This window comes from Stegastes partitus, unplaced genomic scaffold, assembly GCF_000690725.1.
Source record: "Stegastes partitus isolate 25-593 unplaced genomic scaffold, Stegastes_partitus-1.0.2 Scaffold147, whole genome shotgun sequence".
In the NCBI taxonomy this organism is placed as follows: Eukaryota; Metazoa; Chordata; class Actinopteri; family Pomacentridae; genus Stegastes; species Stegastes partitus.
The window spans coordinates 417,122-430,497 of NW_007577878.1; the positions used below are offsets into that span (position 1 = coordinate 417,122).

Genomic DNA, 13,376 nt, shown 5'->3' on the forward strand with positions numbered 1-13,376 from the left:
CCACCTTGCAGCCCATTTATGTTATTATGACAAGTCAAAATGTCTGCTCTGAAGAAGACTTATTGGTCTGGTGGAACTAAGGCTGCATGGACACAAAGGAGTCACAAGGATGAGAAATCTGTCTTTTTCCTCCCACTTTCTGTTGACACGCAGCCCAGTGGGAAGTCCCCTGGACCACACAGACACAAACACACCACAGATTGGACAAATGATACGCTTCCACAGAGCATCTTCAGTTCTGCATCATGGCCCAGAGTCATGGGACATAATTGTCACTGGCCTTTAAAGGAATGGATAACAATGGGCAGTCTCTCTGAGGATACTGACCAGTTTACTTCCAGTTCTCCTGGTTTGTTGATGATCTTGTCTCTCCAGTTTATTAATATAATGAGGAGGCAGGCAAGACCCTTCCCAGGGAACTCCCTCAAGTTGTAAAGAAAAACAAAAATACCAATACCTCGGTGTGACATGAGCTTCATCGTCTGCCCATTATGGTCAGTGCATATCACACATTTATATAGCACTTTGACAAATGGACAGAAGTAGCTGGATATTGAAGTGAAACCTGCAGCTATTTGACAACTTGCTAAATCATCTGCGTTGCCCCATGCACATATGGCCCACAGCTACTGCACACTGACCAAAATGCACATGCATGAACACATCTGCCTTTGCAGACACCTGCTGCAGTGTGCACAGACAAGCCAGTCTCACACCAAATAGTGTAATACCTACATTTGTCCACAGCTCAAAACGTAGCCATTTCACAATAAGGGCTCTGAAATTGTAGCACAGCTACGTTTCATTTTCCTAGTCATTTCTACGGGCATACTTTAGGTCACGTGACTGCCGAGTTTTTCCCTGGCGTGAACAAAAACACTGATACTGTGGTGGCGTCTGCTCTTTTCTATGCAGTGGTCTGCTGGGGAAGAGGGAGCACAGACAAGGACAAAAAGAGACTGAACAGACTGGTCAGGAGGGCTGGTTCTATCCTGAACTGCTCCCTGGACCCCACAGAGGAGGTGGGTGAGAGGAGGATGTTAGCAAAGCTCACATCCATCATGGACAACACCTCTCACCCGCAGCATGAGACTGTGGGGGCTTTAAGTAGCTCCTTCAGCAGCAGACTGAGGCATCCACCCTGCAAGAAGGAGCACTACCACAGGTCATTCCTCCCAACTGCAATAAGACTGGACAACATCAGCATCACTATATTTTTGTCATCTTGTGTATATACTTATTTTACTACTTAATTATTATTTCCTAGTACTTCTTTTCTATATTTTTTGGATGCTGCTGTGGCAGCATCACTTACTGGAACCCATGGGTGTCATTTTCGGTTTGTTTGGTTCGTCGTTTGTTTTGTTAAATATGTTTTTTTCTGGTTAAACCATGTTTCATACGATCCTAATCCTAACATTGAAGACATCCTTTCTGGCTGCTGTATCTCCTCAGGAGAACAATTTCAGAGTTACCCTCGTTCATGTGTTTTAACAACAGTCATATGGCGATATAACTATACCGTATATAGTAGTTACTCAATGGCCTCTCATTTACCATAAATACACTATTATGTTAAAAGCACTCTCTAAGAGCCTTACACCCATATGTTCAAACAAGGCCTAATTTCCGTTGTTAGTAACTCATTGTTTTTTTTATTTATTTGGCAGTCCCTTTATTGTACTAAATCTCCAATTGTATGGACTGTTCTATTTGTTGTTATTAGTATTATTATTATTGGTGGAGGTAACCATGTCAAGCTTAATCATGGAGGACACTCGAAACAGTAATAGAAGTAGATTGTGACATTGCTGGACACATTCAACAATCCATCTACATGTCTTTCTGTAGTAGTGTATTGATAATCATATACAGGCTAAATGTGTGTCCCTGGTGTAAGGGAAAAGTAAAGTAAAATGGCAGAATTAGCATTTATTACATTCTTACAGCAAGTGTTAATTTCATATGATGCTTGCATGTTATCTGACAGAATACGTAAGCTACATACATACGCTAAATTTGAACGCATTTCAGACTATAGAAAAGAGATGGATGGATGGTTTATCATTTTTAACAAGTTTATCTGCCACATTCAGATGATCAGAATTTGGTATGAACCACATTAAAGCATGGATCTATCCTGCCTTGCAACAACGTTTCAGGTTGCTGGTGGTGATGCGCTAGTTTGCGGGACATTTTCTTGGCACACTTTGGGCTCCTTAGTACTAATTGAGTATTTGTACAATTTGTACAACTGTACTCCAAAGGCCCCACAATCACCTGATCTTAATCCAATAAAGCGCCTTTGGGATGTAGTGGAACAAGAGACTGGTATGATGATAAACAAAAACATAAGAATATATAGAATATAACAACTTAAGTAGAATTTTAAAAATAGCTACTTGAGTAGGAGTAAAAAAAAAAACTCAGAAAAAATATTTTAAAAATTAAGATCCATCCTACAGAGTCTGTAATTTTTTTGTGTGTGTGTACAGTAGGTGGCGGTAATGCACCTGAACTTTGGATGCCAACCACCAAATCAATAGAAGAAGAAGAAGAAGAAGAAGAAGAAGAAGAAGAATACTGTAAGAAGATGAAGCAGCAGCTAGGTTTAGCTAGTAGCTAATGTAGCCACACTCGACGAGCTAGCTAAAAGCTTCACAAAGCTACAGATACGTTCCCCACCACTGGCCTCTCAGTTACAATAGTCAGATTATTCATCGCTGCGATCATGGTACATCTTCTGGTTGGCATTTTCCTGCATGTGTTCTTCTTTTCAGAGTTGTGTTCGTTTACAGAGAAATGAAAGTAACGACGAGTATGTAGTCCAAACACAGTAAAAGCACATGTATTTTATCACAATTAAATAATAGCTATGAGTGATATCGTTGGGATCACTTTCAGAGCGATCTCAGAACAGCTTCACTCTCCATTTCCATGGTGATGAAAAACGTACAGTGGCACACCTCTGTGAAGAAGCTGTGGCGATTGGCTCAGTGTTTTCTTATTTTCAAATCGTCTACTAACATATACATGCTCAAAAAGTTTATACTGCATACTGGTGTAACGATTATAATGCAACATGTTCCCACTGAAGTATACCAACCCAGTGTATCCCAGCATGCAGACCATGTGTTCCAGCTGAGTACAATGGCTGGAAACTTATCCCACGCTAAATATGAAGGGTGAAGGCGGGGGACACCCTGGACAGGTCATCACAGCATATGCGCAAGGCCTGGGCCATATCATACCGTGCACAGTAATACCGGTGTAATGTTAGAGGATAATATGAAATGGAAATATCGCAATAAAATTTGAGTAAAACATGCATGCGCGGTGCCGCTGTTTTTGGCCAGTCTACTGCACATGGAGCGAGAAGCATGGCGGCGACTGAGGAGGAGGGCGAATGCAGTGCATCAGCCGACACAGTAGGGCTGGGCCTGAATATCGGAATATTGTTCATTTGCCTGTGCGTCCCACTTCCACCCCGTCGGTCTGAATATTCACCCACTGCTATCCACCCACAAATTTTCTCATTTATATCGTGATAAATATTTTTGGCCATATGACCCTGCTCTAATATGCGCTATCTAATGGGGGAAAAAAAACCTGGCCCAGACACGAAAGACAAGTCCAATTGAAATGTATTAGTTTGAAAAATTTGGCCAATACGCGTCCCTGGACAAGAATCAGTAGATAAAGTTTCATGACTATTTCACAAACTGCCGTGAGACTGGGTTGTTTTAACACATAAACAATATTTTAGGCTCAAATTTAAAGTGCAGTATTCCTACAATTTCGTTGAGAGACCTAAAAGAATGTATGTCGAAACGAAAAAACTACGAATCGTATACATAAACTGAATGGATTTAATGAAAATAAAGTATACATTTGTCGCTAGAAAAGTAATTAAAACAAAGCTAAAGCCACAATCTATTTAAAATATAGCAGTTTCCACCAAAAATAGAAGGGATGTCCGCCATGTTTTCTGTTCACGCCAGGGAAAAACTCGGCAGTGACCTAAAATATGCCCATAGAAATGACTAGGAAAATGAAATGTAGCCATGCTACAATTTCAGAGCCCTTATTGTGAAATGGCTATGTTTTGCGCTGTGGACAAATGTAGGTATTACAATTGTGTTCTACCAATTAGGAGCTGTGGTCTGAACACGTAAGTGAGTTTTGATATACAAGGTGTGTCAGAAAAATTCCAGGACTGGTGTCACAAAAGATATATTTCAAACCCAAAATACAAACAACGAGTTTTCCCCTTCAGACGATCAACCAGCACGTCTACAAAGAGATCCTGCAGCGTTTGCTTCATTCAGTGCAAGAGAAGAGGTGAGAGTTGTGGCAGGACAAGTCGTGGCTGCTTCACCATGACAACGTGCCTGTCCATAATGCCCTGAGCATCCGACAGTTCTTGGCTGGAGCCGTGCTGGAGCAACGAATGTCTTTAAAATCTCTTTTTAACGTGAATATAAAACTGCAATGTCAAATGGATTCTGTTTAGAATATAAAATGCAGAGCATGACTTAGCACAATACAGCATAACTATACTACCATAATATGTATTTGTAGAGAAGTTGAGGCCCCTTCACACTGACAGTTGTTGTTTAACATATCTAAAATACATATGGGTGACAAGTAGAAGGAGAAACCTCACCCCTTGATCCCAACAGTGAGGGCATCTGGTGGCTCTATTAAACTGTGCTGGCCTCAGAGAAAAGAGTCACTGCGAGTCAGCACAAAGTTGTTCTGAGTGATCACCTTAGTACTAGGGCTGGGTATTGTAAAGAACCTCACAATTCGATTCAATTTCGATTCTTTGGGTAACAATTTGATTCCATATCGATTTGATTCCATATTGATTTAAACACTTCGATATCAATTCAGTAATAAGTCGAAATGCACAAATAATTTATTAGAGTACCTGTTGAGAAGTTCAAAATAACCAGCCATGGTATAACTCAAAACATTTAATTTATAACTTCAACGACTCCAAACCCGCTGTCGTTACCTCTGTGTACACCTTCAGGAAGGCGATTTCAGTCATATGTTTGCATGTTGGTATGGCGTATCGGGGTTCGAGTGTGTGTAGCATCTTCGTAAAACCTGCATTTCCCATGACACTGTAAGGTCGTAGGTCCTTGCATATGAAGACAGCCACAGACTCCGTTATCTTCTGTGTGCCGGCAGAGCTTGGCAGCAGTTTACACAGAAAGGATGTGTCGCATCTGTCTTGGTTTAGCCACAGGTTGCTGCATAACATCAGCATGATTTCGGCTAAGGTGATTGCGCAGGTTTGTAGTATTATTGCAGTATTTTAATACTGCCAGGCACAGTTTACACTTGACTTGACTCTTGTCTGTTACCTGTGTTCCGGGTTTACAAATTAAATCCAAAGTGAGCCCAAACATCAGATCTTAAAGTCGCAGGCGCCGACTTAACGCTGCTGCTACTTGCTTCCATGTTGTTGTATTCAGAGGCTTTTCTGAATCGATATTGAACTGTGAAAAAATCTATCGCAATGCATTGATGAATCAATATTTTTACCCACCCCTGTTTAGTATGATGATGAAAGATTTCTATCCTGATGGCCATGATCTCTTCTATAATGATAATATTCCTATCCATAGAACACAGATGGTCACTGAATAAATGGATGTAAATTATATGCTATGGCCTTCGGAGTTGCAAGATCTAAACTTGAACACTTACAGGATATTATGGACTTGACATGTCAGACAGCACTCTCCACTGCCATCATCAAAACACTGAATACGAAATGTTCTTGTGGAAGAATGGTGTTTATACATCCAGAAGAGCTCCAGTCTTGAACAATCAATACTGAGGCACGTTGAAGCTATTCTAGCGTCACTTGGTGTCATCATACCTAAATGTTGCTTTTTCCTTGAATTTGCCTCTGTATATATAATTAAGAAAGATATAACTTCTGATCCAGAGTGCCACTTATGTATAAATACAATATTTACCATAAACACAGGCATTCTATGGATTTTTTATTTTTTTTTGTAAAACCTACAGATACTGTCACTGTACATTTGTGCATCTAATTTTCACAACCACAAAGTGTGCAGAAAATCCTTGCATAGGTTTTTACTACATAAACATGTTAGATTACATTTCCTGAGAGAAACTGTTTTAGTGCTGCCATGACTAGTCAGCATATTTGATGACATCAAGGCTGCATCAACATCAACGTTTTACACAAACATCCTTCCATCCATTATCTATACACCGATTTATCCTCACTAGGATCGCCGGGGGGGCTGGAGCCTATCCCAGCCAACTCAGGGCGAAGGCAGGGGACACCCTGGACAAGTTGCCAGTCAATTACAGGGCTACACATAGAAAGACAAACAAGCACACTCACATTCACACCTACAGACAATTTAGAATCACCAATTAACCTCAACATGTTTTGTGACTGTGGGAGGAAACCGGAGAATGCCGTGAGAACCCACACTGCACAGGGAGAATATGCAAACATGAACCGGGATGCGAACTGGGGATCTTCTAACTGTGGAGCGACGGTGCTAACAACCAAGTCACTGTGCAACCCTTGCTAAAATCAGAAAATGTTTAGTTTTTAAGCTGAATCAACAGTATATATTAGCATATATTATTAAAATCGGTCCATAGAATGACAAGGCCATAAAGGAAACCAGTCATGGACTTTTTAAGCACCACTATTATTTCAGTCCCGTTGTCTCAGGGTTTTGTTACAAAAATGTTCTATGAAAGGGCGATGAAAACAAGGGCAACAACACTGAGTTATTTTATTATTTTAACATCTGGGACAAAGTATAGCATATTTATGCTCATCTTATTCACCACATCCTTTTTTGGGAATGTCCATTGACATTCTTTTTGCAGCAATTTGGAACTGTGCACATGTACTGCCAGTCAGTATGAGATAACAGAAATACAAGTTTGACCAGGAAACTGAGAATACTCTCAGAATACTGAGAGGATGTCAACAAAACATTAGCCTGTATCCAGTAACTGGTTAATTTAGTCAGTTGACCGTGAACATGACCTCTTCATATTATCACATTGCCCCTCTGTGACTTGTGGGTGTGTAATTCACTAGAATGTTGCAAGACACAGCCTCAAGGAATACACATTGGCAGACAACTACATAACGCCCTTACACACACACACACACACACGCACACGCACGCATGCAGAGAGATAACTCTAAGTGTGCATGTATGTATGGAAAGGTTTAATATGTAAACTGCCAGACATTTTAATTGTAAACACAATATCAACACATCACAAACTGCAAGGTTTTTCTTTATAACTGATGTTTTAATATCACAACTTTCTCCCAAGCTCCCACTGCTCCATTATTAATTATTTACTGTTATTCCTAATCATTGTACACAACGCAAAACAGATGAGCCAACTTGGCCTCACTGGGTGGACGACCTGCTGAGCAGAGAAAGAGGAAGGGAGAGGCAGGAGGAGGAAGAGGAAGATGAAGGGAAAGAGGAAGAAAAAGTGCTTTCTAAACAGCATGGATCCAATCTGCTGACGTTGGCATCCAACGGCATTTAGTTTGGCTCTTTTTGTGAACTCATGAGTGCGCGTGGCATCTCAAAGCACCAGGTAAAAATTCCACTGGCAAACAATGAAAACATAATAAATTTGGCATGGCAGGGTGGCATAATGACTTCAGAGGATGTCTACAAACCTAAAAGAGAGTTTTGACTCAAGCCAAACCTTCCAAAAAAAATTTTCACCTCCAAATGCTGCAAAAATGACTGTTACTCTAACACGGATCTCGTGTACAGGTATTGATATTGGGGTATTTAGCATTCCCATTAAAACATGCAGATTCAGCTGCAAAAATAAATAAATGTACTACAATTTAAAATCAACTGGGTTACAAATTGCATAAATGAATAGCTTAGTTTTGGCTGTTGTTGAGATCTATTATAAATCAGAATACAGCATTCAACATCTACCAAGTTATTTTTGTGGAGGTTCCAACACAATGGCATCTTCACAAGATGAGCACACTTACTGTGCTCACCAGGAATTGCATAAACAACTGTGCAGCAAGTAAAAGCAGTTACTTTATTCTATGTCTTTATTTTTAGGGCTGCAGCTCACAATTATTTTTACTTCCTTTGCTTGATTGTGATTGTGTTTTAAATTAACAATGTAATTTAACATTTTTGTCACATCTGAGTAACTGGAACTACAATCAGGATAGTTGCATCATTAGATTTGTGTCAACCTACTTTTCAGTTTTTAATAATCTAATCTATTAGGACGCCTTGACAGAATGTAAAAAATGTTAATATTGTTATTAAACATGAATCTTAATTAAAGTTGTTTCAAATATTTGTCATTTTATTCCAAAATTGTACAGGAGACCCAAGAAACACTGCCACACCTTCTGGATCAGGTTGGATTCATACACGTATCTATTTGAAGGTGGATGATGTGAGACCTTAGAAACCACAACAGGAACTGGTTTACGTCACATCTTGGCAAATTGGCTGCACATGAACACCACATGGGATGAATTAGAATAATATTCTTTAAAATGGGGTAAATATTTGACATGCCATCGAAGGTGATACTGGGTAGGCTACATCCTGAGCAGGTCACCAGTCCATCACAGGGTCATGGTTCATCAGAAACTTGTGTATGATAAAAAAAAAAAAATGCATGTACAGGACTGAGCTACTGGACAATCTGGAGGTTGTCAATATATTTGAAGAATACAGTGTCTTAAGGCAACAATCAGGAGCAGGCAGCTGGAACCAATGAACTGATGTTTTTTCCTTTTTCCTACTTTTGAACAGTATATCTTACAAATGACTAAACATTATTAAGCTACATATTAATATATGTTCCTCCTTTGTAGAATTCAACTGTACTTTATGCATTTGAAAGTGAATTGTGTGGACTTTGGTGGTTCAGGCAGAAGAGTGCTATGCATCATGCATTGGTATTTTAAAAATGTCTCCTCTGCAGTCACTATGATTGCACAAGTCTTGCGTCAATTCGGTCACCAAACCAGCCTGTTTCCGAGAACCAACAAAGAAAAACTATTAATTCTTTTGTTTCATTTCACAAATGGATTCTTCTTTGGTGCGCATCAAAACTGATTAAAGACACATTGTTTCATGTTGAGTCAGAGAGAGTTGAAGGGGTTATGACTCAGTGATTTTCATCCACTCACTAACAGCCATTCACTTACTCATTGAGGCTTGCAGAGTTCATCCATTCCAGATTAGAGCAGTATAGTTTTTAACCCAATTGAGTGACCCATATATTTCAGCTGGGTAACATAAACAGGATGACCATTAGAAAAACCAATGAATAATGGATGAAACACAGATAAACAGAGAAAGAGAGAAGCAGGGAGAAGCCTTTAAAGTGAGATTCTTTATACAATGATTCTGTGTGTTTATGTTTAAGCATCAGTGCTTGAGAGAACAAGCTGATTCTGATGTATGGCAATGATGCAAAACATCTTCTCCTGTACCTGCTCACTTGATACGTACATCCTGTAATCTGTTAAGGAGGAGTACATGAAGCACTTTTCAAAGGGGTGAGCACTCTGTCGTCTGTTATCATCTCAAAATGGTTGTATTTGGCAGAATAGTGATTTTCCATTAGTATGGAACCCTTTAAAACTGCCCTGATTTATGATCCGTGTGGCCGATGCATTCCATTATACAGCTGACAGAAGAAACTCCTCGATGTTTACCAAAGTACAAATTTAAAATCTGTGTCGCTCCTGCTAATTTCCAATCACAAAGCAAGCAACGTCAAATCAACAACCAGAGTGGGACTTCAGCACCTGATAGTGGGTGTGCCTAACCTGTGAGAGGGTGTCTTTGCTGACATATTAGCATAAAGGTATAAACTGAGCTTTTCACAACTCCTCGACGACTGTATTGATTGCTTTTCTGCAAGTAATACAAGCAAAGTAAAGCAGCAGACCCATAATTCAGTTCTGCAAAGCATGACATCACCCCATTCAAACTGAATAAGACTTGAGACCAATGAAGCCTGAAACGCATGCGAGTCCTGCCTGAGCGTGACATTCATGCCACTGAGTTCACCTGCCATTCATTTAGTTTCAGTTTGACATGACACGGAAAGAACATATTCCCAAAGTGATCTCCTTACTGTGATGTCTGGGTATTAGTATTGGATTACCACAGCATATGAAATACAACAAATGTCCACAGGTGATATTGCTGATCTAAAAAAAAAATTAATTAAATTTCAAAAAACCTGTATTTGATTCCATTCAACTTTATTTGTATAGCACCAATTCACAACATATGTCATCTCATAGCACTTGATATAGTAAGGTGAAGACCTTGTGAATTTTATACAGAGTACCAAACAAGCCAAAGTTGCCTTTGGATTCCCTATGAGCAAGCATGGGCAACAGTGGGAAAGAACCAAAACAATCTAAGTAAGCATTACGAGGCCATAATACTTCATCGGAATCTGATTTTTTTTTTTTTTTGAAAGCACATTATGCCACAATACTGCCCATTACACACTATCTATACTGTTTTGCAATCGTCTTTGCACAAACCGGTTTGTCTGAGATGTACTTTATGAATCTTGACACCCCCATTGACTAATAGCCAGCATTTACACTTTGAGATTCAAATATTTATGCTATCAAAATAATACTACAACCTTGGTATTGCTGATTTCAATTTTGAATGTATGATACCTCCATCAGTATTTGGCCTCATCTTTTAGTCGGAACGAGGTACAGTTTGAAAGTCATATGAGCCATATGATGGTTGTCTCATGTTGGAGTTGCAGACCACACATTTTAAATGTAGTTTAAGCAAGAGGGGAGGGTGCTACCAAGGTGCAGTATGTAGGCAGTGTAGGATCTAGTGTGTTTTCGAGCCTGACCAGCACTTGGGACTAAAAGTCTGAATAGGTCTGCCTCTGCTGTTTCAATGTTCAACAATGTTTTTCAAATCTATCTCAAGTCAATTCTTTATGGAGACAAAACAGTCATGTGCATAAAGTGGTCCGTTTCATGCTACCGTCAGCGTTAACTCTTCTGTAGATTTTTTTTATTCAGTAATTTCATTATACACCTGTACAATATGAAATATTGACTTAAATTAAACTGAAATGAATCTGTTCTATATTTACTGTCATAAACAGCCAATAATCATGGATTAGTACTGATATCCAGGATCATGTTTGTGTATCCCCTTTCTCCCGCACGTCTCACTGACAACACAAAACCAATAATCTGTCCTTAAAGCACAATGAGACTTTAGCATTGGCTGTGACCTCTAGCTTTTAGGGTCATACAGAAAGCAGGGAAATGCAGAGGAGAAAAGCAGTATCATTTACACACTAAAGAGGGAGGGGGGGGATTGGCATACATAAAACCTCTAATTAAAAAACATGCACACATATTAAATTTACAGGGTGCATAAACATCAACGTTTAAAATGGGAGCGACAAAGACAAGAGGCAAGACATGGAATGAAAGACAGACAGAAAAACATGCAGAGGTGCATGGGCGTCTGACAGGCGGATTTACAGAGACTGTATCTTGAACCATTTGATGGAGGCTTTCATCCGAAGCATCTTCCAGCAGCTCACAGTGCATATTGCCTGGGTGGGTACTGAACCACTAAACCTGGCAGTGGCCGCTGTTAGTGCCATGCTGGAGCCATCATGCTGCAGAATCACTGACTGATCAGACAGACAGGCGGGCAGAGGGAACAGACAGACGGACAGAGAGGCAGGGAGACTGTCTGTCCGACGGCTGCACGGCTTCTCACGCCTTCATGTTTTCCTGCCAGATCAGCCTGACAGAAAATCAATGACGCTGCACTCTCACGGAGACGCACACTGGGCCAAGCATTGAAAAAAAGAAGCTAAGCTGAATATACAATAGTGAAGCGGGCACCTTTTCTGAAGAAAAACAAGACCACGATTCTCAATCAATTATCCACCCTGCTTCACACGTGTAAGGAAGGCCAAAGGAATGTGCCAAACACAGCAGGGACGCAGATCTGATTGGATTTTTATAGGCCTCTCTAATATGCCAGTGTGCTCTATAAAGCCATCGAGATGAATTGGCTAATACGGGGTTACACGGGGCTCGTGTATGTGCGTGATCATCCTGCTACACACAAACCAAATTCTGCGCGTCTCACCGCAAAATGCCAGACGAGCAAAACGAGCTGAATGAAAACAGCAGACTGGCTGCTTCGTGAGTGTCGTGGTCCCGTTTAATCAGAGAGATTTCATGATCACGTCAAGTGCGTCCGAAAATGGATGCATTGACGTTTGCATGCGCAGCCAATATTCTGGAGATGTTGGTGGAGGAGGGGGGTAGGGGGGTTCGCAGTAAAAACCCACCGGGCCGCCGCATCCCTGTCAGTAAATCGGTGCCATCATTTAGTCATCCCGATGTTAAATACGACCAAAATCAGCACCAGTTAATCAGGAGAGGCGTGTGTCCTGGCATTTTAAACGAGTATCTGAGAGCGAGACACCAGCTCCATTATGATGAGGCTGTGGCTGTTCTCAGGGATGGAACACATGTGTGTAACCATGGAATGTCAGAGAAAGAAAAAAAACTTTCATTTACCTTCATGTCGTTGACAATCGCCTGGAATAGACCCCCGAGGGCCCCGCATTCCTTCTCCACGGTCTCCATGTTTGCCAAATCCACCATTCACCGGAATTTGCAGAAGCGCGCACCAACTGCGCGCTACCAACACCCAGCAGGGGGAAAAAATGCAAAATGTATTTCCACAAATCACGATCGGGCTCTCCGGTTTCTTTATAAAACCGGGAGACCGACAGTAACGAAGGGATGCAGAAAGAACAGGAGGAGGAGGGGTGGGGGGAAAAAAGAAAGATGCCGAAACAAACGGCTGGCGCTGCGGTCTCTTCCAGGCGAAGGTAAGATGGGTTTTGAGGGAGGAAAGATGGTCTCTCTCTCTCTCTCTCTCTCTTTCTCTCTCGCTCTCTCTCGCTCGCTCTGTGTGTGTGTGTGTGTGTGTGTCCCTCTCTCTCTCTCTCTATCTGGCTCTGACTCAGTCAGGCGACGGGAAGGTACCGTTCAGATGGTACCGTGGCGACAACGCTCATCTTGGCGCAGCCAGCGCAACGCGGAGTCGGTGTGGACGCATGTGAAGGCAGCGGAGAACCGGAGCGAGGTATCGCCGTGAGTGCGTGTGTGTACGTGTGTGCGTATGTCAGAGTCTGTACGATCGTGCATGCATGTGCTCGTAAGAAAAGGCAGGCTGTGATTGGTGCAGAGGCGGTGGGCTCAGCGGTGCGGGGAGACCAGCCAGTAATACGATCCATGCAAC

General features: G+C 41.2%; 1 protein-coding gene across 1 annotated transcript in view; it reads right to left on the reverse strand.

The window, feature by feature from the left end:
- LOC103355402 (MTSS1-like protein) overlaps window positions 1–12,912 on the reverse strand; it is a 74,250-nt gene extending 61,338 nt beyond the window's left edge. Inside the window, exon 1 of the mRNA XM_008279190.1 lies at window positions 12,647–12,912. Coding sequence (XP_008277412.1) covers window positions 12,647–12,733 — 87 coding nt within the window. The 5' untranslated portion in view covers window positions 12,734–12,912. The remainder of the gene's footprint in view (window positions 1–12,646) is intronic.
- Between the last annotated feature and the right edge of the window lie 464 nt (window positions 12,913–13,376).